Source organism: Trachemys scripta, chromosome 4 (genome assembly GCF_013100865.1).
Source record: "Trachemys scripta elegans isolate TJP31775 chromosome 4, CAS_Tse_1.0, whole genome shotgun sequence".
Lineage (NCBI taxonomy): Eukaryota > Metazoa > Chordata > Testudines > Emydidae > Trachemys > Trachemys scripta.
Genome location: NC_048301.1, coordinates 38,208,598 through 38,234,302, shown reverse-complemented (window position 1 = coordinate 38,234,302; position 25,705 = coordinate 38,208,598). Strand labels below are relative to the sequence as shown.

General features: G+C 39.5%; 1 protein-coding gene across 1 annotated transcript in view; it reads right to left on the bottom strand.

Moving 5' to 3' along the window:
* Window positions 1-14,737: 14,737 nt before the first annotated feature.
* Window positions 14,738-25,705, bottom strand: part of CEP128 (centrosomal protein 128) — a 406,629-nt gene continuing 395,661 nt past the window's right edge. The window contains exon 22 of the mRNA XM_034769285.1: window positions 14,738-15,645. Within this exon, the coding sequence (XP_034625176.1) occupies window positions 15,539-15,645 (107 nt within the window). The 3' untranslated portion in view covers window positions 14,738-15,538. The remainder of the gene's footprint in view (window positions 15,646-25,705) is intronic.

Genomic DNA, 25,705 nt, shown 5'->3' with positions numbered 1-25,705 from the left:
AAATCAGTGTGAGGATGTTTGCATCTTCCTGCCTTGTTGAAAAGGCAGGAAATAGAGGAACTTTGCAAATATGTAAGTGTTTTCATTCTGAATTCCTTTTGATTCTGAAAGAGGACAAAGTAGTTCTTCCAGTAGTCTGGAAGTTTGCATTTGCCAACCTTATAACAAAATGGTTTCTGAGATTAGCACAGATTTATCCTATAATTAAAATAGGAGAGATCTATGGTAGCAGCTGACAAATATTGACTTTTTAAAGGCATCTCCTCTGTGTTCCATTGGACCTGTATATTGCTTGTCCTAGGATTATTTATTACATTTTCTCATGTCTGTTTCCTTTTAGCTCTTCATAAATTAGATTTAGCTATCAGCAACATTCACTATCTTTCCCTAAAGCTGATCTGAGATTGTAGCCAAGTATTGGCCTTCGAACAATTAAAAAAAAATTTAATTTCACTTCCAGCCTCCAGGGGAACCCAGAAATACTTTAATAAGTTGCTTACACATGTGCATGTGACACTAGTTTAAAGTAAACAATCAACACAAATAAGTTGACAAAAGTAGCATATGAAAGTCTATAGTCTGTTTAATGATACATTGTACATACATACATAAAAAAATTCACTATTTTTATTTCTGCCTCTTTAAAAACCTGGCAAAGACAGACATCTTTGAGCTAAAACTTTTCTCTGCTCCATTGCAATATGAAAATACCAGCCAACATAAATTATATAAAACAAAAACATTGATTTGTACTTAAAATCTGACCTTCAGCAGTGGAAAGATTTTGAAAATGATAATCTGTTTGCGTGTTGTTTTTTTTTCTTTTTCTTAGAACCTCTAGAAAACATGTTCATACTCACACCATACCAACTGCAAACTCACCTCGGGGAAAATCATTACAAAAACCTTTGATCACTGAATGGTTCTTTCTTATCTTGTGCAAAAACACAAATAAGTTCATTATGTACTGCCACAGATAATTATCTATCTTTATAACACAAATAGGGAAAAGTGTGTGGACTTGCAGTAATAATATAATTATATCATAAGCTCTTAGGTTCACATGGTACGTTTTGTCTAATAAGTGCTTTACGTAAACCCTAATAGAACTCATTCTAGTCAACAGCTGCTCCCAAACTTGCTGCTTCTTTGGCAAAGATTCCCAGCTATGTTTGCGGAAAACCTCTGATCATGCACTGGCAGATGTGCACCCCCCAACCCATATTCTTCCACGCTAGGCCCTGCAATACTGCTGCATCTCTTCTTTCTTCTGCCCAGTTTCTCTCTCCTTTGCTCCCTAAATTGTTTTTTCCTGCTCAACGTTTCTTTTATGTCTTCTTCCTCTCCTTTTTCTTCTCTTTTTAAAAATTTCATTTTGAGGCTCCTTTGCCTTTTTGCTGGCTGTCGTTGGTTGCTTCCCATTCATTAGGGCTTACATACTGCTCTGGATCCTTTGGTGGCCCTGTGAAACAGGAGCACACATGCTCTTGCAGATGAGCTTCTTTGTGACAGCAAAGATGCAAAACTTAGACCAACAGACTGATGAAAAGCTTGTGGCCCTGTATTGTAAGCTGCTCTTGTTGCCAGTTGTTAGGCACAACTACAGAAGTAGATTTGTAGGGTGTGGAGATAGTATGGCTCCATGTGCCACATACCCCACCTGCCGATGTTCTCTAATCTTTCCTGTGTCCCCTCCTAGACTAATCTACAACTCTCCCCCCCTAAGAAAAGCCAGCAGTTGCTTAGCACTGCATAGAAATGCTACAACAGTTAAGGCAGGAAATGAAGAGGAAGCCCATATCCAACTGGAATTGTACAGGATAGGCAGAATGTATGTAATAACCCAAATTGGAACTTGTCCAGGACATCTGGGCTCAATCCCAGACTCTGGTGAAAAGTGCCAGGAGATCTCCGATAAACACATGTGGTCAAGAGCCTCATTTTTAGACACTCAACTGAAAGACAGGGAAAATTATTGCTTTGTGGGCTCCCTGCAACCCATTCAAACAAAAGGGATCAACAGTGGGTGGCAATGGCCAAAGGTCACTCCTTAAGCCCCATTAAAAAGAGTTGAAATCTTCATTCAGTGTGCTTTATTAGACTGTAGGTTTAAAAAACTTTATTTTTAATGCAGGAAGTTTCATGTTTAAAGTATATTTCTGTAAAACAGTATCTATCCACAGCAACAAAACATTCACTGTTAAGTTTTGTCCTCTGTACTGTTTCCATTGGCTCAGTCTAGCAAATCCTATGTATTCCCCCTGGAGTCTTCCTATCCAAACAGCGATCCAGGTTGATGCTGTTTAGCTTGTGAGATATGAAAGGATCGTAGTCTTGGGTCATACAAGCCACAGGCACTGAACAAAGTACCAGCTGTTTTTTAAACTCTCTTGGTCATCGTTTTTGCACGACATCCATGAATTATGAGGGAGGGAATAAAACTGACTTCAGCTCTCCAATACTAATGACAGACCATATATTGGCACGGACGGGGTCATGTAAGAGATACGTGCATGAGACAACTGGGTTGTCACAGGGTTATATAAAAAGGTCACAGAAAATTTCAAACCCAACAGAGAACGACGTATTAGAGGACAACAGAGTTAGTGATATAATTATGGGTTTTCAGTGAAGAATTCTCATGGCATTATGAAAACAGAGTCTGGGTAGTTTTCCACAAGAACCCAAATGTGCACATTTCTTTGTTATTGCATTGCTGCATGTGTAATAATTTTGTTATTTTTCTGAATATAATACATTGCTCTGCTTCTGTTTGAAATGTCTCTGGTTCTATGTGAATTTTCAGCAACAATTGATTTTAGAATTATTAGAAACTTTACACAATGTGCCAAACAACTGAAGGTTTAGATGTGTACAGCTCCCGTTGACTTCGGTGGAGTTTTGCACGTTTACATCAATTAAGAATTTGGTCCCACATCTTCATGAAGGATAATGTGCAAGGTTAAGTGGCTGTACACACAAAGGTCTTGATCCTGCAATCTGATCTGCACAAGCACACGCTTGTGGAGCCTCCACTGACTTCAATGGGACTCACAGCAAGTGTAAGGGTCTGTTTGTATTGATTTGGTCACAGGTTGGGGGCCAAACACAGTAACATGTTGCAGTGGGAAAATACTCCATTCTTCTTCCTTTAATAATGCAAGCATAGTTTTACTTAAATAAATGGCAATAAACACTTTTTGAAGAAGCCTGTTTAGGGCTCATAACTGTATCAAAACACACATCACAATTGAATATTTAACAGATTTAAAAACATTTCAAATTTTTAAAATTAAACACAAGAAGACCAGAAGGCTTTTTTTCTTCTTCCAGTGGCAAGATATAAAAAACAAAAAACATAACAGTTCATATAAATCCATATCAGATGCCCAAAGATTTCACACACAGCATAAGCAAATCAATTGATCTAAACACACACAAACTTAAAAGATATCAAAACTCTTTACAAAAGTATAAGACAGATGTATTTGTTAAAAAACACATGTAAATACAATATTGAGCCTTATTTGAAAAAAAAGTATTTAATTTTCCACGTTACAAAAATTTTCGTAAAGTTTTGTGTTACGCTAAAGTGGTGAGTAAAAGCTGATAGCTTTGATCCTGCTAGGTCTGACGCATCTCCTGAATTGCGAGGAGCACTTTTAACTCACACTGACTTCAGTAGGAGTTGAGGGCACTCAGTGCCTCACTATTCCAGGCCCAAAGTCAGCCAAAATGATAAAAACTGACGTTTTGTTACTGCCTCCTTACTTAACATATGATAAAGACGTCCACATTTTGACTATTGCAGAGGTATAAATGTTGGCATTAAGTGAAAATATGGACATTTCATTTAGGGCCTGATCCAAATCTCACTGAAATTAATAAAAAGACTCCCACTGACTTCAATGGACTTTCAATTAGGCATTTAGTTTGTATCAACATATTCAGGCCCTTTCAGGGGCATGATACTAGAGATTTCAAAAACTCCCAACTTAAAGTTCCTGTTGTAATGATCATAACTGTGTTCTGCCTAGGTTCAGACATTTCACTTGGTGTGTAAGGTAACAGCAGGACTGATTCTGATCTCATGATCGTGTAAATCAGGTATACCTTAATTAAAGTCAATGAAGTTACGCCCTGGAAAAGCAGCTGTGAGATTGGAATCAGGCCCAATGTGACTATCACAAACTCCACAGATTGGGAATGGTCCATGGTTAGGAATATCCACATTACCAAGTTCCTGCATTTACACTTCCCTAGCAAACTCTTTGTTCCTAGAAAGAGAAAAGATATGTTTCTTAAAAGTTTTAACTGTAAACCTACAGGAAGAGAAGAGAAGTGAGGGTTAATTTATGTATAGCAATAATTTAATTTCACAAATCTCAATGGCAGCCCTATAAGGATATTATTTGAAGACAGAATCTAGTGGGAAAATATCCTATGATGAGACTACTTTGGAATAAACCATCAATTGACAAACAAGGCAAGAGTATCATCACAGAAGCTGGGTGATCTTTAACAAAATAAGATAAATCACAAGAGAATCTCACTACACAGTGGTCTTAACTAGTTAATATCCTCTTAAAATGTATAATCCCATCAATATGTAAGCATTTAGATCTAGAGTGTAATTAGATCCTGACTACTTGTAAATTAGCACGCACGTGCAAACAACCTCTCTATATCTCTATCTGGTTAATTTTATTGTGCAAACCAGCATGAAACAGAAAATTCAACATACAGTATGAAATGCAGTGTTTCTTGTAGACCCCCATTTCCTTGAGTACATTTTTATAACTGAAATCCACTCTCTACCCCCTGCTGTAGTAGGGATGCACTATTTTGAGAGCCCTATAATAGCATCATACAACAGAGGGAACAAAGACAGGGTAGTTATATGTCTAAACTTCCTGACTTTTGTTGGTTTGTATTAATGCTATGTACGTGTACAGTGGGTTTGATTGTGTATTTAAGTTTCTTTTTAATCTCTTGAAAAAAAATAGGATTAAGGGCTAACAATGGCCCATAATGAAACCATACTGTGTAAATATCCAGTTATTGTATTTTCAAAACACAGCCTACGTGGCACAGTTAGGTAACTTTGAATTATTCTGAGTCATTATGGTCTGTCGTGAAAATATATAGATGAAACCATGTTTTTTTGAGTATGTATTTGTTTGCCCATCAGTCTGACAGTTATTTATGGTCTTGCAAAAATGTGGAGCCAACAAAAATCTACCACATAAATCTGTGTTTAAAAAACATTTAGAATAACCTACGATGAAATCCTGGTTCCATCTAAAGTAATGGGAAAAAAAAACATTGATTTCAATGTGGTCAGGACTTTACTACTAAAGCATAATATTTTCTTTGAAACATAAAGCTTAATGGTGCATGCGTGTTCATGTTCATGCACATGAGCAAATAGAAAAGAGATAAATGTATCTATTTCAACATACAAAATTTACATATTAAATTAAAATATTTTAATATGACCTTAAAAAAATATATCAACCACTCTAATGTCAAGGAAACTGCAAGAGTGAAGGTTTCTTCAGGAATGTTAACTTGGCTGTGTTGCATGTTCTATATATTTTATGGTATAGAGACATTAATATAGCACTTTGCATGTCCCTAGTGCTTTGCAAGCATTATCTAATTAATCTCCACAAAAACTCTATGAGGGAGGATAAAATATTTTACAAAGGAAATAGGAATGGAAAGTTCTACACAGTGGCCCCAGATTATCCACCGAGAGTGAAGCTCACTTGTAGTAAACAGGGTGCTCACAGGAAGCACCTTGATAAAAGGCAACTCAGCCTCAGTGCAGATTAGAGCTGCAAAAAGGCAGCCCTAATATACATCACAAACATAAGGTTCCTTAAGGACTTTATGCTACTGAAGAACCAAGCATAGCTTAATTTCATTCTGCCAGTCTCTTCCCCGTATGCTAGGGGTCTGTGGGACGCGCTGGTTTAGGAGGTGGTGAAACCACCTCTGACAACTTTACACCAGTACCTCTGCACAGGGGGAATTCTCTACTTGCCTTCTCTGGATGCTTTAAAGCCATTGTGCACTACATAAGCAGTGCAAAGTGGCCTTAGTGGACTGGAGAATCTGGCCCAATATGTGCTATGCTGTCAATATAATACTGATAGAGCAACCTTGATTTTTGTAATTTCCTGCTTTAAGTGCATAAGATTCACTCTGCATCAATGGTAATTTTTTTTTTTTTTTTGCATTTAGCTTCTTAATTTTTTTTTCTTCTTTTTAAGTGGAAACAAAAATCAGAAGGTAAAATATCTCAGGCAGCAGTTAGTTTTATGAGCTGTGTTTGTAATTTCTTTGATTTAGCAAGTGCACACTTAACTAGCCATACATGGCTGAGACTTGTCCAGCTTTAAGGGACTGCTCTGGTAAAGAGCTGGTTACCTATTTTAAGGTAGTGGGTCTCCAAAACTCACACTGAAGTCAATTGGTACCTCACAGATTGCACTAAGCCCCTTGCAGAATCAGCTCTCAAGTGAGCTGTTGATAATTGCACATATTTTCTGCTATACATGCTCAGTCCACATTTTCAAAACAAGGTTATTTCAAACAGAAAGCATGCGCTGCTCAGTAAGGTCTAATTACAATCAAGTGTGAAATCTTGGCCCCATTGAAATGTACGGCAACTTTATCATTGATTTCAACAGTGCCAGGATTTCACCTCAAAACTGAGGTTTCAAGTTCTCAAAATTTAACCAGTTTTTAATTAACCCAAAATTAAAAAGAAAGTGGCCAGAGTGTTATTTGAAAATTTAGAAAAATGTATTTGCTTCACTGGCCATGAACTCAAAAATGGCTAAATGGATTTTACTCAAGTACTCAAAAAATCAACTTTTTGCAGCCATCAATCATGGAAGATGTCTGAATGTTTGAGGAAATTAAGATATAGAATGTAAACTGTCTTGCAACATTACCTACAACATAAATGTTGCTTATCTATCTTCTCTGTCTCCCTCCATCCTATAATTAATTTTTTAAAAACTTATGCTACTGTAATGTTAAGGCTGAAATTTCAACATGTGACAAGTCACAGAAAATGCACAGAGTCCATTCCTGCAAGTCCTCCATATGCAGAACATCCACAGTGATCAATGGAATTTTTTCCCAGAGGACTCACAGTATCAAGCCCTAAATACTCTATACACTGCTACGCATATCAGAATTTTCCAGAGTGCATGGGGTACAAAGATGTATAAATTAAGACAAGAGAGCATTTTACAACACATGGAGAGTGACCGGTTTTGTTTTCCTGAAGCTTTCAAAAATTTGAGAAATGACGTACAATTTTGTTGTAAAGACACAACATAAGATGATCTACAAAAGGTAGCAACTCAAGACGGGATTAAGAAATTACTTGAACACAGGGAACAGTGAGGAAAGTATTTCCTGACTCTTCTTGGAGATGATTTGTCATTTTCTACTCTGACATAATTACACCTGAGACCCAATTGAGCCGAATGAGAAAAGGATTTTGTTACCAACAAAAAGAAGGCATTTTGGTCACCTGACATGGTGCTAGCCAAGCTTTATTTATTTATCTGATGGTGGGCTAGCTAAAAGCTCTCACTTGCACATACAACTCTCTCAGGAAACAATGTATGGCATGCTAACAGATGCACATTTTGCCACTGGTGAATATCACCACTGCTATACCCCTACGTAGCACTCTGCACTCTCCAGTGCTCACTCTGACTATGGCTTCTTGTTTTTACAGTCTGATGACTTCACTAAAGACTTCTCCAGCCGAAAAAAGAAAAAAACATATTCACAGTACACCCTGGGTTTATTGGCTACTCTATCAGTCAAAACACAGAATGAACAAATTTTGCCAACCGCCTGATGTTTTCAAATCTGCAGCTGTTTGAATGAGGTGGTGTTGCCAGTGGCAGCAAAAGCTTCATTAAAAATGATGCACCCATCTTGCTCAGTACAGTATAGTGGTCACACACTGAGGCGAACAGTTCTACGGGCCATCTGCAAAGCATACCCAGTCTTTATGGTTTTTAATTAAAAACCATGTTTTGGCAGTAAGGCAACTGACATCTTTTGGGACACTGGTGGAACACGTGAGGGGCTCAATGCCAGAACAGAAACTAGGCTCACATCTCAATTTAATGCTTGTTTAATAATAACATGAGCAACATCAAAACTCAAATGTGCAAACTGACATTGGGACTGTGTTTAGCAAGTATCAGTATAACTTTTCAGCAGTATTTTAGTTGTCAGCAAATGGCTATAGAGATGGTAATTTGAAACTGACATGTTCAAAAATTACCTTTCAGGGTATGAGCTTTCAAAATTCTGTACTGAGCAACAGAGTTCTCTTAAGTAAACAGTCTGCATCCTTTATTTTCCAGATATGACTTACGTACTGTATTCAACACTGATTATACAATCTCTGAGCATCCCCACCCCCTTCCTCCTTTCCACTCGTCCACTCATGATTGGGGGGGGGGGGAATTTTAGCACTCAGCAAATCTGGATAAACACCACATTCAGATGTACTTACTCCTGCCCAGGAGATGATCTTTAAAGTTAAGCAGCATGTGATCTGATGTTAGCCTGTTTACAGTGTGGCTTTTATTTTAGCAAACAACTGGAGTTACAAAATTCTCATGAAAAGAGATTATAAGAAAGTGTTCCCTTTTATGATGTTACCACCCTATGGGCAAATCAGCTATTGAAATTGATCCCATCAGCTAAATGATGTGGTGATGGTAGAACAGCTGAATGGTTTCTCCTGATGTACAAGTGCAACATACATAACAGATCAGAAAAGCAGCTTGAGATCAAAACAACTTCAGTGTAAAGAGAGAGGGCTAAAATCCTGTAGTCCTTACTCAGGCAAAGCTCCCACTGAAGCTAATGGCTTCAATGGGTGTTTTGCCTGAGTAAGGATGGCAAGATCTGATCCTTAATGAGTTATTTTCATACAATATTTAATCACATGAAAGACGAGATATTCAGAAGAACTTAGCGCTTAATCGTTCCTATTAGGCACTGAAATGAAGTAGCTGGACTTTCAAAAGTAATCAGTACTTTTGTTGAAAACAGAATATGTTGAGTACTGAGCACTTCGGAAAAAGCTGGCCTGCTATATACCTGTTTCTAATTTCTCTAAGATCCATTCATCACACAACAGGGAATGATGAGTGGATTTCCTCTTTTTTCTTTATTTGGTCTTGTAGTGAAAGCACACTGACGACTGTAGGATATTATCTTTTCATGGCAACTGGCTGATGTTGCAGCCGCTAGACTACTTCAAAATACAAATACCTTTAACAGTAACAGCACAGAGGAGAGAGGTACAATAATTGCTGACAAAACGGAATGCTTTTTGTATAGTTTCTGTTTGCTCCCCAGTCAAGTCCTTCATTAAAAATAAGGGCAGGATTTTTTTTTTTACAAAAAGATACAAACACCCTGAAGAGGGAGAGTAATGAATGAGCCTAATTTTTCCTCCCTTGCTACCAAATCATAGGAGAATTGGCCTTTGTTTGATTTTTCATTATAAGCTTGACTTATTAGTGATTTTATTATCCATTCGAACAGTTGAAACTTATTTTGCTTCAGGTCCACATTTTGTTTTCTATTTCAGTAAAATATCTGTGCGGACATGACACAGAAAATGGCACTTGATAAAGATACATTGTCCCCCACTCACTTCTTTTTGTTTAAATGAAAAGGCCAATCAGAAATGATTTGCCTTGGGAATAATCTGCAGCATAGGTGTCAAGAAATCTCAGTCTAAGAAACAAGAGGTGCTAGTGGGTTTGCTTTATATTTGTTATATTGAAATCCCAATCACTGCCTATTGTCTCAAGGTATGCGTGTGTGACATTAAAATTTTACATCTGCCAAGCAAAAAAAAACAAAACAAAACAATAACCAGTGTCTCATTCTTGCAGGCTGAGGCATGGCAGGTTTGCAACTTTAAACTTTAGAAATATGACTAGTTATTGTTGCTAGTACAGATGATATATGGTGGATGTGTCTGTATTTTAACCACATTAGCAATTACTTCTTTTTCCCTTTCATTTTTGCTGCCAACGTTCTCAAAGGAACTGGGTTCCAGATTTTGAAAGACCAAGTTCACCAAATTATACGTTGCTTCTGCTGTACTTCTAACTATAATACACGTGTTTTGCTAACTTTTAAGATCTGATTTATGCCTGCACACAGTAATGCAGTAAAGTTCAAAACCAGAACGGCTGCATGAAAATATGCTTATAGCACATACTAGCTCAAATCACTGTAGAGATTTTTGAATTAATGATGAAGGTGTTCTGAAGATTCATTGTTAATACATGGGTTTTACTCACTGAATTACAGTTCTGTTTAAATGCTAATAATAGCTAAACACAAGAGCAAAAATATGCAGCACCTGGAAATTCATCATGGTGAACAGATCTCAGATAAGATGGAACAACTATTCCCTGAAGGGGGACCCTTCTCCATATCATCCTTGGTTCTAAATTGTTTTTTTTATCATATCTTCTTCATCATCACCACCTCCACCAGATTAAAAGTCACAGGAATTTGTTTTTGCAACATTATACTCATTTGGACCTGCCTATGCCCCCAGACACATGGGTGCAGTTCCTATAGACTTCATTGGGAATTTCACCTGTGGGGGCAGAACAGGGCCCAGCTGAGAGGGGACAAGGTTACTAACACTATAGATGATGGACTTGTAGACCAAAGGGTCAGAGTTTTACAAAAATGGGATAAGATTTAACTCTCTTGTTTACAACAAACAAAGCAGAGGGCACAAAAACAGGCAATTTAAGCAACAGCTACATTCTTGCAAGAGCTACAGATATGAAAACTTCTCCATTTTTTCCTTTAGGAATTTTTAGGCATAAAGACTAAGATCACTGTTATAAAAATACCTGAATATACTGCTGGGCCAAAATATTGACATTTTCATCCAGAAAAGCCAGTTTTTCCAGGGAAACCCACAGTTATCTAGTGCAGAGTCATTTAAGAGGCCATGTTGTGGAAACATGTCCACAAGACAAACATGGGATGTGGGAACAAACACTCTCCCACCCAAGAGAGGACTGTAGGGAACAAGATGACTGTGTTTTCTTAGGGTCTGGGTATTCTAATCCATTCAAATTTGTTTTGAGGGAAAGCTGGAAGGAGGAGTAGAGAAGATGTGGGTGATGGATGAATGCACAAAACTTCAGTACCATTATTGCTGAAACCTCTCATTTCCATGAAAAATTTGAGGAGAAAAAAGGCTAAATTGCTTCTCCATGTGGTGATCTATCCCTGCCCTCTCTACTCTCCATTCCACAAGAGGAGGACATTGTGTTCTGTGCCTAGCTCTATTTTTCTCTTTGCAGTTGTTTCTAGAAGAACCTAATTTGACAATAAAAATCAGCTGTGTTGACTAATTAGTGATTACATCCAATAGGCCAGGCTTTTAAATATAGGTGTACCAGGAGTCTGACTTGTCCATTCAAGTAGAAGAAAGTTTACCACTAAGCAGGCATCACTGGATTACATGGCTGCCAAAGCTTGAAAATATATAAGGTTCCAGATGAAGCTCTAGAGAACTGAGGGACAATGTAAAACTGACGTAATTCAACTGAAGATGCTTGGATACCACAATAAGTGGTGTTTTAGGGATAATGAACATAGGGGGTTGATGCACTTCCACTTATAGTTATGTTAAGCTGCACTAAGTAGAATTTGGATCATAGTCTTCAAGGCCAAAATTTCCAAATTGGATGCCTGAAGTTAGGTACCTAGGTCCATATTTAGACACCTAAATACAAGTGGCCAAATTTTCAGAGATGCTGTGCATAAGAAAAAAAAACTCAGTGTAGACATGATCTTTGAGCCTGATCCCACATTTCTTGCATACTGAAAGCTCTCACTGTGTGCAAGGATTAGGCCATTAATGAATTAAATAATATACAGAGGATCTATGATGAATGAAAAGGCTAGTAATTTTAGGATACTGAATGCACAGAATGTTTCAAATGAACAACCTGATTTTCTACTTTAGAATCAGAAACTTGTCAGGAGGAATAATATTTTTGCTAAGACGAAAAATATAATTTATTAAACCACAAAAGGTCATTTTCAAATAGTGTCAGGAAAGGGACTTTAACCCTCATTAGGAAGGAAATTAATTCACTGTATTACACTGAGGTATTGCAGGAAATATGATCCTCTATCTAAGGCAGAATTCAGGCCGATGTTGTACATTATCTGGGCTGCAGTGCCAAGAGGGTAAGTTTAGGAAAGAATTTACTGGGTTTGGAAAGCTTACACCAACCCATTAAAAAGTTCCTTTAATTTTTTTGTGGTTTAATTTCTTTCCCCCAACCCTCTTCGTAAGTTACAAAAAGGAAATAAATTGCCCCAGAAAAGATATCACATGGCCCAATTTGTAAAGAATTAACATATTTAAGGAGTTTTAAAGCCAGTATAACCCAATAGTCATTTTCATTCTACTGTGTGAATGTATTTACAGAGCATTTTGAAAGCATGTCCTGGAGTTTAGACTGCTTAAATGTAGTAGTCAGAGAATGCAAAAAACAATTATTAAAACTAACTAAACTACTTTTAGTAAACACAAGTAAGAATAATAAATACAAGCCAAGAGAGCCAGAAGCAATGAATATCCAGCTTTTTTCACATTCCTTAGGGAAAGCAAAGAGATTTTTATTTTTACAAAAATAATAATTTTGCTCCTGAACTGAGGCTCTCAGTTGCCAGGTTTGAGCCTAGCCCACTTACAAACAGGCATTTACCATGGAAGTTGTTCCAGATTCAGTAAAAGGTGGTTGATACACATCTATCTATACAGCAATTCAAACTGTAGGGGGTTCTCTTTAAAAAGATCTCCTTGCAACATGGTCTATTTTAAGACCACAATTTACTCTGTTGCAAAACAACAGTTTTTATTTTAAATTGACTGTCTTATATTTCTTTTAACCATTATATGTATGCACCATAAACTCTGGAAACTGTGAATATCTTATTTTCTGATTTTCCAACATTTCACCAGGCAGCTGGCTAAAGTGTTTTAAACACCAATTTCCAGCTGTGACCTGATTTAATTAAAAAATAAATTACAAATGCTGAATACATTTACAGTTGGTTTAGTTTAGGGCAACTATGGACTGAGTTATTCCCATATTTCATGATGTCCATGCTCCTTCCTACTCTATGACAGAAACAAGTTTTCATTAACCTTATTTTCACTAGTAGAGAGGGGTTTTTTGTGTAGTTTTTTTATTCTGGCTCTGACACAGCCATTGGGAGTGGAAGAGATGGATGACCCTGTTATGCTTTTCTGGCCTTTGAGGTAGGAAATGTGCCAGCAATCTGTAAAGGGCTAGTGCCAGCACTACTCCAGCCTACACTATGCACATCTAGAAGGCAAAGAGAATATCTTCAGAAAGGATAAGCCAATCTTTTATGAGACATAAGAAAAATAGTCAATAGCTGTTTTCATACAAAGAAGTTACAATATGCACATAAAATTATTGCAAAGCAATATTCGAGTGTATCTTCTCATCTCCCTTTCTGCAGAGTCTATGCGTTAATACCCTCAGCAATAAGGTGTGCTTGGAACAATGCTGAGTATAAGGGGCTTGCTCCAACAGACTCCCCACTGTCCCAGCTGTGAGCAGAATCTGTCTGCAGTAAACTCCTTAAAAGCATTGCCTGTTCCTTAGTTGGCACATCATGATCTGGAAACTGCTACTAAAGGTTCCATCTCTACTGACAGTGCTGGTAAAAGAGCCACAGTCTTTCAGAGAAGGAGAGGGCTCTCTATACAAGAAAAGGCTGACATAAATGAACTATTGCAATGTAATTCATATTACTCTGATACTCCCTGGTGTGTTTGGCCAGTATATTGGCCCTTTAAGGCACTTTAGTGGTGATTCAACCTGGAATGTTGGAAGATAGGCATGTATCATAGAACTGAACCAGGACTGGTGCAAATAATGAAGATTCTAGAGATAGTGGAAGATGTTACAATAGTGGTTTGTTGGGGGCTTTAGTAAGCTAGGAAATGTATCAGATTTGAATGGAATGGGGTCCTCAGAAGCAGGAAGGACATCCAGAATTATGAATAAGTAGTAACATTTTAAAATTAAGGTGAAATTTCAAAATACTTTATATAAAATAAAAAGAATAACTAAGTGGTTATTAGAATTTGCTTTTAAAAATGAACAATGTTTCATGCTCATATATAGCATCACCTTTCATCAAAGGTTTTCAAAGTGCTTAAAGATCTGTATCATCAGGTCATTCTGCAGGTGAGGAAACTGAGGCACGGAGAGGTTAAGTTATTAGCAAAAAGTCACAGAGTGACTTAGGAGAAGAGCTGAGAACCAGTCTTCCGACTGCCATTCTCTTACTCTAACCCAGGGGTCGGCAACGTTCGGCACGCGGCTCACCAGGGTAAGCACCCTGGCGGGCCGGGCCAGTTTATTTACCTGCTGACGTGGCAGGTTCGGCGGATTGCAGCCCCCACTGGCCGTGGTTCACCGTCCCGGGCCAATGGGGGTGGCGAGAAACGGCGCTGGCGAGCGATGTGCTGGCTGCGGCTTCTCGCCGCCCCCATTGGCCCGGGACGGCAAACCACGGCCAGTGGGGGCCACGATCGGCCGAAGCTACCGCGTCAGAAGGTAAATGAAACTGGCCCGGCCCGCCAGGGTGCTTACCCTGGCGAGCAGCGTGCCGAACGTTGCCGACCCTGCTCTAACCATTAGATAATACTGCCTTCTTGCCGTACCATTGGATTATAAGATATTATATTTTAGAAATAATTCTAAACCCCTACAATAGAGATAGTTTGGTGCAGTCTATGATCTAAAGTCCCTTCAACTTTGGGAAAATTTGGTTCTAGTTTTAAACTTTGCTGACTGGATTCTTTTCTAATAGTTAATGACCTGTTACATGGTTTTTATAAACTGAAATACCTAAAAGCATGTATATATTTTGCTACAACGTATTATAAAGCCTCTTATAATATACTGGGACAAAAGTAATTTCTAGTAATTGTTTCTTGATCATTAATCATTATTAAATAATGCTTAAATTTAAGTGTCAACCAAATTTCCTTACACCTGTAATTTTGCTCTTGGCAAAAGTTTGTGTACTAGTTTTTCAGCTAGTAATCTTTAGAATCCATGCATGCTATAAGCAAGAATAAACTTTAGTCAGGCGAACTATAGAAATGAATGCAAAGAGGACAAAGCTTTATGCCATGAAACCCTTTGGCAGATGTGGTACATACCGTTATCTTCAGGTTTAAATAGCCTCACTCCCCTGAAACAACTATGATGAACTTTCAGTCAATATTTGGCAATTGATAAGTTACTGAAGCTGCATCACTCCTGTAAGTGCAGCTGTGCTTGATTACAGACAGAATTATTATTGTTTTAAAACAATGGAGCAGAATTGAACCTCCAGCAAGGAAAGCTGTGGTGTTTTTGCATAATTTTTAGCTGCTCTAGTGCTTCTCTTTTTCTGCTTGTGACTTCATTTCATTGACAGCAATACTAATGGGATCTTCCTTGGTTGTATTTAAATCGAAAGGAATCATTCTTCTCATAAATGCTGGAAAGGAAAGAAAAAAGGAGTGTGAGGAACCAATCAACCATCTGCAAAGAAATACTATCAATAGCTAGTATGTACATAGATTTGCTAGTGGCAGCTACCATAAGTTTGACCTGTGCTGTTCTTCACAGTCAGAATTTGTACATGCTTGCCTGATATACTACTACATGCAAAAAGTTATGTTAAATACAACATTTTGGTTACAAATTTAAAATTTTAAAGTCAGAAAATACAAGTGATGATGGCACTCATACAGCAACATACTATGGTATACATTTATCAACACAGAGAGTAATATAAGCGCTTATTGGTCAAGAAAAACAGATTTTTTAAGTCCATCCAGGATTAACCTGGCTGAGTGAGTTTTGTTACACAGAGGAAGCCTTAACTTCTACTTTACCTGACATTTAAGAATTGTAATTATGTGCCTTCTATGTTGTATTTACACTTTGTTTGCATTTAATTTTGTAGTCTTTTTAATAAGAAAAAAACCGCAGAAAAACCCCAAAGAAAATACCCTTCTTAGTGGAACATTCTAGAGGAACAAATTGTATTGGCCCCAGTATTTTTATGACATCAGAATTAATGTATATGCACTTTAGGCGTGCATGTGTAATTTTTTTAATTCTTGGTTCTGCGTACTTCCACAAACTTAGCTTGAGTGCATGATATGGCACAAAGCCCCAAAGTAAATATGAACTAGATGCAGCATCTAGTAATTATCCATTGGTAAAAAGAACATTAACTGGATGATAAAGACTTGACAAGAGGCAGAGGCACCAAGTTATGAAACAGAATCAAACATCAGGCTTCTAGTTCTACAAAATGTCATTCTTGTACTGTCCACACATGCATCACAAAAGTGTCAGAACACTGGGCCTTCCTGGCAGTTTGTTATAAACATGCTTAGTGTACGTTTTACAAACGGTACTGTAATAACTTAGCAGCTCCCATCAAGGAGCCATGTAACAAGGAACAAGTCTTCACTTTTTAATGTAGAATCCTTCAATTTCCAAAAGTGAAAGTAAAATCACTATCTTGATTCTTTGGCCCTTAATAAATCTTTGAATTGTCATTTTTCTGCACCAAAGAAACTGGAATTCTCTTAAGAATTATACAGTGTTTGCTTTCTAAGTGTGAAACCATCATTATTTGCCACAAACGTCTTTTCTGAATGTGCAGCCTCTTCTCTTCCACACTCATGTAAATCTGGAAAATTTCCATAGACCATATTAGAGAAGCACAGTCTACCAATCTCAGTACAAGACTGAAGACAGTCTTGTGTTCTTGAATTCTAATCCTGGCTCTGCTGCTGTCTCCCGGTGACCGTGGGCTAGTCATAAGTTAACTACTACTGGATGCACATCAATGAAATGGGGATAACTCTACTTACATCACAGCAAGGTTATGAGGCTTTGTTGTTTGTAAAAGGCTTTGCAGATGAAAAGCAATAGGTAAGTACTAAAACATATTCAGTTTTGTTAGCTAAGGAGTCCCAAATCTGTGATGTGACTCCCGTTGCAGAACATAAAATGAAGAGGCCCCTTCATGCGAGACAATTCAAAGGAGTAATGATAATAATGAAAACCTAAGGGCTGTTTTGGATAAAAACACAGCCACCCCCCAGTGTGAGGCTGTGACAGGTTGGCAGGAAACATGAAGAGCACATTTTTCACTAATCTCTCAGTCATGGTACTATTTATTCTCTAAACATTTACAATGCTCATCTCCTAAGAAAACTAGAAATGCCTCATTCATAATGCAATTTCTTTTGGGAAATAAAGAGAAAAGCTATTAAAGAGAGACTGCTGGTAAAATTAAACAAATTTTTGCATTGTCATTTTTTGCAGCTACCAGGGAAAAATAAAAATAAAACACATATCAAGTTCCTCCCATAAGACCTAAGAACATAAGAACAGCTACACTAGGTCAGACCAATGGTCCATCTATCCCAGTATCTTGTCGTCTGACTGGCTAATGCCAGCTGCTTCAGAGGGAATGAACAGAACATACAATCATAAGAGTGATCCATCCCCTGTCATCCACTCCCAGCTTTTGGGAATCAGAGGCTAGGGACACCCAGAACATAGGATTGCATCCCTGACCATCTTGGCTAATATCCATTGATGGACCTATTCTCCATGAACTGATCTAATTATTTTTTGAACCCCATTATAGTTTTGGCCTTCACAACATCCTCTGGCAACAAGTTCCACAGGTTTGCTGTGCATTGTATGAAGAAATACTTCCTTTTGTTTGTTTTAAACCTGCTGCCTATTACTTTCATTGGGTGAACCCTGGGTCTTGGGTTACGTGAAGGAGTAAATAACACTTCCTTATTCACTTTCTCCACACCAGTCATGATTTTATAGACTTTTATCATATCCCCTCTTAGTCATCTCTTTTCCAAGGTTAAAAGTCTCAGTCTTTTTAATCTCTCCTCATGAGGAAGCTGTTCCATACCCCTAATCATTTTTGTGGTCCTTCTCTTTATCTTGTCCAATTCTAATATATCTATTTTGAGATGAGGTAATCAGAACTGCATGCAGTATTCAAGGTGTGGGCAAACCATGGATTTATATAGTAGCATTATGATATTTTCTGTCTCCCTTCTTAATGGTTCCCAACATTCTATTAGCTTTTTTGACTGTTGCAGCACATTGAGTGGATGTTTTTGGAGAACTATCCACAATGACTCCCAGATCTCTTTCATGAGTGGTAACTGCTAATTTAGGCCCCATCATTTTGTATGTATAGTAGGGATTATGTTTTCCAATGTGTGCATTACTTTGCATTTATCAACATTGATTTTCATCTGCCATTTTGTTGCTCAGTAACCCAGTTTTATGAGATTCCTTTGTAACGCTTCACAACCTGCTTTGGATTTAACTATCTTGAGTAATTTTGTATTGCCTGCGAATTTTGCCATCCTGCTGCTTACCCCTTTTTCCACATCATTTATGAATATGTTGAACAGCACTAGTCCCAGTACAGATCCGTGAGGGACACCACTATTTACCTCTCTCCATTCTGAAAACTGACCATTTTCTAATGCTCATCACATTCAGGGCTTTGTCTCACTGGTCTCTTCCCATTAAAGCTAATTTCATTTTGTAGGAGGGAGGAATGGTCTAGTGGTTAATAAATCTGGGTTCAACTGGGCTTTGCCACATATTTCCTGTGTGACCTTGGATGTCACTTAGTCCCACTGACTTCAATCAGGCCAGAACTTCACTCTTAATCTTCATGTCGGTGGCCCAAATGGGGATAATACTATTTCCTTTATTCCACTGTTTGTCTTGTCTATTTAGACAGTAAGCAATTTGGGACAGAGTCTATGTCACGGTGTTTGAATAGAGTTTAGCACAGTCTTTGTTGGGACCTTTTGGTGCAACCATAATATAAATAATAATAAAATAAAATAATAATCTGCAATAAGAAAAAGTCAGATAAAATGATGTTTTTTCCATCTTTCCCACTAATGTGGGAAACTTGTAAACCATTCTGTCTACCACACCATGAGCACTACAAACTGAGCAGAAAAAGAAAGAAAATGGGAAATATAATAAATATATGGGCAACAATCTAGGGCTTTAGGACTTTTTTGTTCTGGTTTATTAACAGCAGGAAGTGATAGACTCAGATGGATTTCAGGGAGCAGTAAGTTTCAGACACTAAGAATCTTCTAAGGCAAAAACCTGAATACTAGAGGAAAACACACAGTGAGTGGTATCTGGGCATAGAAACATTGCCTAGTATGTCTCACTTGGTTTGTAAGAGAGTACACTTCCAGCACTCTTCTTGCAAACACAGTTTATCTCTCTGGAACTATATGCTTGCAAAGTTGATGACATTTTCTACAAACTCAGGCCATGTCTACATTGGGAACACTTTACAAGTATAGGTATAGGTATATGAGTATAGGTATAGGCATATGATACTAGCTAAGTGCTCCTAGAGTAGACACAGTTTATACTTATACCAGGAACTCTTACCATTACAGCTTATTCCACCACACCTGAGCAAAGCAAGTTATACTAGCAAACAAGCACTTTTGTCAGCATAGCTGTATCTACACTATGGGCTTCTGCGGCACAGCTCCCACAATTTTATGAGAGATAACTCCTCATCACACCTGTGACTGACACAGCTCTGTTGGCAGAAATCTGTAGCATAGACCTGCCCTCAGCATGCAATTTTCAAAATGTTCCTGTCTTTGGTTAATTTCAAACTTTTAGCAGAGTATTACTGACAAACCAGATTTCAGAGTTTAGCCACTTTTGAGTTGTCTGGTTGAAAAAAATATAGTAAACTTTTCTTTTACAGTGGAAAAAGTCTATTCTTTTTTCATCATCCCACAGATAAAAAGGGCTTAACAGAACATTTCAGGTGTGTTTTTCCAGAGAGCTGAGAAGGTCTTAAAAGCAGTGATTTGCAATGCATATTATTTTCACTACCAGCTGGTAGCCAGTACAAAGGAATTGGTATATAGACTTATACAGATGTAACAGTAGACAGTTCCTGTTTGCCTTTCCAGTAATACAAGAACTAGAAGGCTCCTGATAAAATCAGAGGCAATAAAATTAAAACAAATAAAATAAATCCTCTTTTAATCCAATGTATAATTAACCTATGGAATTTGTTGCCATAGGATATTGAGGCAAAAAGTTCAGCAAAGATTTAAAAAAGGATTAGACACCTATGACTAAGAGCTGAATCTGCAGTTTAACAGCTATCACCCTGTGCTTGAGATGTTCTTTCAAAATGTGGTCTCTAGGCTCATCTTCCTGGCCCATTGTTCCAACCACTTCACACCCATCTTTTCACCCCACTCTCTCCCTGTCCCCCATCTCCAATTTTACACCATATAAGGCCCTTCATCATTTAGTCCTAACTTGTCTTTCAAATCTAATTTCTTACTGCAACGTCATCCCCTGACTTTGGTCTGCCCATGATGTCTGCCTTGATCACAGCTTGCCTACTTTCCCCACATATGCCTTTGTGCTTTCTGCCATGCTGTCCCTTATTTCGATAAGAACTCTCCATCAAAATTGTCAAATCTCCCACTTTATTCTCTTTTACATCCCCCCTTAAAACCTATCTTTGCTATGATGCAAACAAATCACTACTGTCTGCCAATACTTAGGTATGGCCTGTGACTAGAGGCACAGAGAAAGTCAGCACTACGGGGGGGGGGAGGTATGTGTTATAGTGGGAAGGACAAAGGTTCAGGATTACTTATTTTGCCCAGTGGTTAGTCCATCCCTACTATATACCATGGTAATATAAGAGTGCTATGCATCAGCAAAACCAACGGGTAATGGAATGCTGTGATCCCAGTTTTATGAGATCAGGAAGACTAACCACTATTTTCCTCTCTGCAGGCTTAGGGTATGAAAGCCTGGGATAGAGACACCCGTCAACAATATAAAGCCGAGAGGCTATATGACTTCTGGGAAATATTCCAGGTCAAAACCTTGAAACGATAAACTGTACAAACAGAAGGACAGGAATCAATTTACAGAACTAATGCAAAGCATCTGCAATTGTTAGAAGCTTAGTAATATAAAACTGCAGAAAAACACAGTGGCCATGAAAAAAGCAATTTCCGAGGATTATTCTATAGATAACAGCCAGTAGCTGATTTTTTTTAGACTAACCTTTTTTCAGTTGCAGCTGAAAATAATATGGACTGCAAACCATGTATCTAATGAGTGCCTTCTTGTCTAAATTATGCTCTCAGTTAAACCTCTTCCTTTCTAAGAACATGGGTATAGTAAGCAAAACTAGCACTCTATAAAATAGCTGGTTATGGAAAAGATATTGTAATTGTAGAAATTATAACAAAAACATGAAGACCAGACATGAAGCAGATGACTAATTGCTATCCCTTTCATTGACTGCTGTAATTAGCATCTCCATACTAAATATCTCTATAAATACACAGATTGCAGTTTATTTATTTTTTATCATTTATTTTCTTCTCTTTCTCTCCAACAATTTTACATAGATCAAGGTTTAATTCCAGAGTCACCTTCATTTCTAAATTATATCAAAATTGTCTTCTCTTCTACCCTACAATGATCTCTCCAAGTCAGGGCTGAACCACACTGGCAGGGAAACATAGGGGAAGCTTGTAGTGCTACTGGCTATACTGTTTTTGTTCTGTAGAAGACCTCAGTTCTCACGTTGTTAATCTGAAAACTTTCATCAGAATATAGGGAGAAAAATATAACATTATAAGGTCTAGCACACAGCTACTGCAAGTGACTGAGCAAAAATATTATTGGTTCAAATGGCTCAAGTCTAGTCTTCTGTTTCTGAACAAGCAAGGAGATAAATTAGCCACAGGTAATGAGTGACAAATGTGACAGACCCAGACCAGTGGGGTACAGGAGTCTGGTAGAGGGCAAATATACTGGTCACTGGATGAATAGTTTTCTGTTCCCTGAGTGACCAGAGCAGGGGCTGCACTAGAGTAATCAGGAACCTGCTAGAACCAGTTAAGGCAGGCAGGCTAATTAGGACACCTGGAGCCAATTAAGAAGAAGCTGCTAGAATCAATTAAGGCCCGCTAATCAGGGCACCTGGGTTTTAAAAAGGAGCTCACCCCAGTTTGTGGTGGGAGTGTGAGGAGCTGAGAGTGAGAGGGTGTGCTGCTGGAGGACTGAGGAGCACAAGTGTTATCAGATACCAGGAGGAAGGTCCTGTGGTGAGAATAAGGAAGGTGTTTGGAGGAGGCCATGGGGAAGTAGCCCAGGGAGTTGTAGTTATCATGCAGCTGTTACAGGAGGCACTATAGACAGCTGTAGTCCACAGGGCCCTGGGCTGGAACCCAGAGTAGAGGGTGGGCCTGGGTTCCCCCCAAACCTCCCAATTGACCTGGACTGTGGGTTCTTCCAGAGGGGAAGGCCTCTGGGCTGTTCCCCAACCCACATGGTGAATCTCTGAGGCAAGAAAATCTGCCAATAAGCATAGGACCCACCAAGATAGAGGAGGAACTTTGTCACACAAAGTAAGAGAGACTCATTGTCGATTTTTATTAAATATCCTGGGGCTCAGGAAAAGAAGATCAGATATGATTGTCAAAGCCTTAAATTAGTGCTGATAAATATCACTGCTTGAAATTAAAAGTGCATGGAGCTGCGTATGCCACTGAGGTCATTCAAATGATTGATTTACTACCTGCCTTTCAATGGTGATGGCTAAGTCCACGATTTTGTCATGGACAGATCATGGGCAATAAACAAAAATTAATAAAAACATCCCTGACAAAATGGGGATGGAAGAGGATCCAGCACCCTGTCCCTGCTGCAGTGGCTAGGAGCTGCAGTGACCCCAGTGCCTGGGAGGGGTCCCCAACACCCTGTGGGGCTGGGAGTTGCGGGGAGGGGGGGGGAGATGGCTGTCAGCAGTGGAGTCTGGGTAGCTGCGGTGGGAGAGGAGGCTCTGCTCGCGTCAACTGAGCAACTGCAGGGCGGCTGAGGAGCTGCGGGGGCCTGCCGACCCGTGGCCGCTGAGCAGTTTTGGGGTCCCTCTGCCGTTGGAAGCTGGAAGCTGCCGGGGGGCTCTGGCTACTCTAAGTGGCTGAGCCACTGCAGGGGGGACTCCTGCCAGCAGGGGCAGCTCAGGGATCACCAGCGGCAGCTGGTCAGTTGTGGGGGGTCTCACTGCCCGCAGCTGTGGGAGTGTCCTCTGCCATCCGTGGAGATCCCCAATGTCATGGAGATCACTGGAAGTCACAGATTCCGTGACATAATCTTAGTCTTAGTGATGGCAAGAAGAGTTGGTTATGTGAATTGCTGCCATAATATTTCACAGTCCTCAAAAATTCTGGAAATAACTTAGGACCTTCAGTTCTCTGATTGATGGAGATTAGGCTCACCATATAAGTGACACATCAAGTTTGGAAAGAGATATTAATGGTTTTGGAGGAAACTCATTTTCTTGACGAAGGTAAAGACCATCACAATAGCAGCTACTATTAAGAGGGTAAGCAATCAGTACACTGAAAAATTAAAAAACCTAATCATGTGAATAAAAACTGTATTCCTTCAGAATCAACTAGCACAAAAGAGCACAAAACAAAGATTCTAAAGCCTTTCTCCTTACAGAGCCTTAAAAACCTGACTAAAAGACTCCTACAGAATAGGCAAGAGAAACTAAAACTTTGAAAAGATTTTGTATTCAATTCATTTCCATTAAGAATAAAGAAACAAGAAAATCTGAGACAAGATTTTTATTGGTAATTCAAAGTCAGGCCGGACGGCTGCAAGAGGGTCTGGGAAAACAGGTATGTTAGCCCTAGAATGCTAAAGGCCCTTTTTCCGACAAGCTGGGAAGGGGTTACTTCAGGTCAGTTAGGGACACCTGAGTCCAATTAAGGGCTGCCTGAAACCTGTTAAAACATCTCTCCTAGTGGGTGGCGGACAAACTGCTGCAAGGCTGGCGTGAGCAGGAAGATAGGCTTCTCCAGTGTGAGAGACACCCAAACCCAGTGCCTGTTTAGGGGAAGGACTGACACCCTGGGCCAGCAACAGGACAACAGCTGCTCCAGTGAGGGGGCCAGGGAAAGAGTACTCCTTAGGCCTGCCCCGAGACCTACTGGGAAGGCTCTGAGAAACAAACGCCAAAAAGAGAAGAAAGACCCACTCCAGAGTGGCGCTGATTTATCCCAGGCCAGAGGAGGGAGCGTTAAGTCTGGCGAGGCAGAAGGGGTGCCTTGCCACACGTGGTGTCAGGAGTGGCATTGCATTGGCACTGAGAACCATCCCAGGGCAAGGTAAATCACCTCCCCTGCCCCAAAATGGACAATGTAGTGAGGGCACTGGTGCAGGCCACAGCAGCACAAGAGGCTACCAGGGCTCAATTGACCACCCAACAGGAGTTGGTATGACTGCAAAAGGAAATGAATCAGATGCTGATCACAGAATGTCAGGGTTGGAAGGGACCCCAGGAGGTCATCTAGTCCAACCCCCTACTCAAAACAAGACCAATCCCCAGCCAGATTTTTGCCCCAGATCCCTAAATGGCCCCCTCAAGGATTGAACTCACAACTCTGGGTTTAGCAGGCCAATGCTCAAACCACTGCGCTATCCCTCCCCCCGCCAGGCAGCCCAGGATCGAGCCACCCTGCAGGAGGTCGTGAGCCAGCTGAAGGCCCTGACCACTCTGACACATGGCCTTAATGAGACGCGACCCCTAAGGGCCAGGAGTTACCTGCAAAAGATGACGGTGGAAGATGATACGGAGGCCTTTGAGAGAACGGCTCTACATGAGGCCTGGCCCCAAGACCAGTGGGCCAGCATCCTTGCCTCTTTCCTGTGTGGGGAAGCCCAGAAGGCCTACTAGGACATAGCAGCAGAAGCAGCCACAGATTACCCCCAGTTGAAGGCAGAGATCCTGGCGAGATCTGGGGTGACGACAGCTATAAGGGCCCAGAGGTTCTATGAGCGGAGGTACCAGGACGGCAAAGTGCTGAGGTCACAATTATTCGACCTGATCCATCTAACACGGAAGTGGCTGTGCCCAGAGATCAACAGCATGGAGAAGATGATAGAAATTATAGTGCTGGACAGGTTCATGAGAGGATTACCACCAGACCTATGAGGATTGGTTAGCCAAAATGACAATATGGGAAACGCCTCCCCAGCCAATTATAAAAGTTAAGAAAAACTAAGTAAGCAGCAATCGTTCAGCCACATTTATATTCTTAGAAAGGAACTTTCCCCATATGATGTTGAATGCAGATATACCATAATGATTACAGTGGGATCAATGCTCTTATCAAGCAGCCGCTTTTTTTTTTCCTCCAGAGAGTTTAGTTCTGCTGAAAGGTTTCTGATTAGCTCTAGAAAATGAATTCCACTGTTCAGCCAAAGAACAGGTGCATCGTAGGGAGTGGCCATTCAAGCTTACTCCACGTTACTCTACTCCAGCATTTTGCTCTACCCTGGTGGAACCACTCCTCTAATGCTTGAAGAAGAATTCCATTTCTAGGACCCATTCAATGTTTTGCTCTTTGCCTCATGTGGTTGTGATATTTTGATATGGCCCCTTT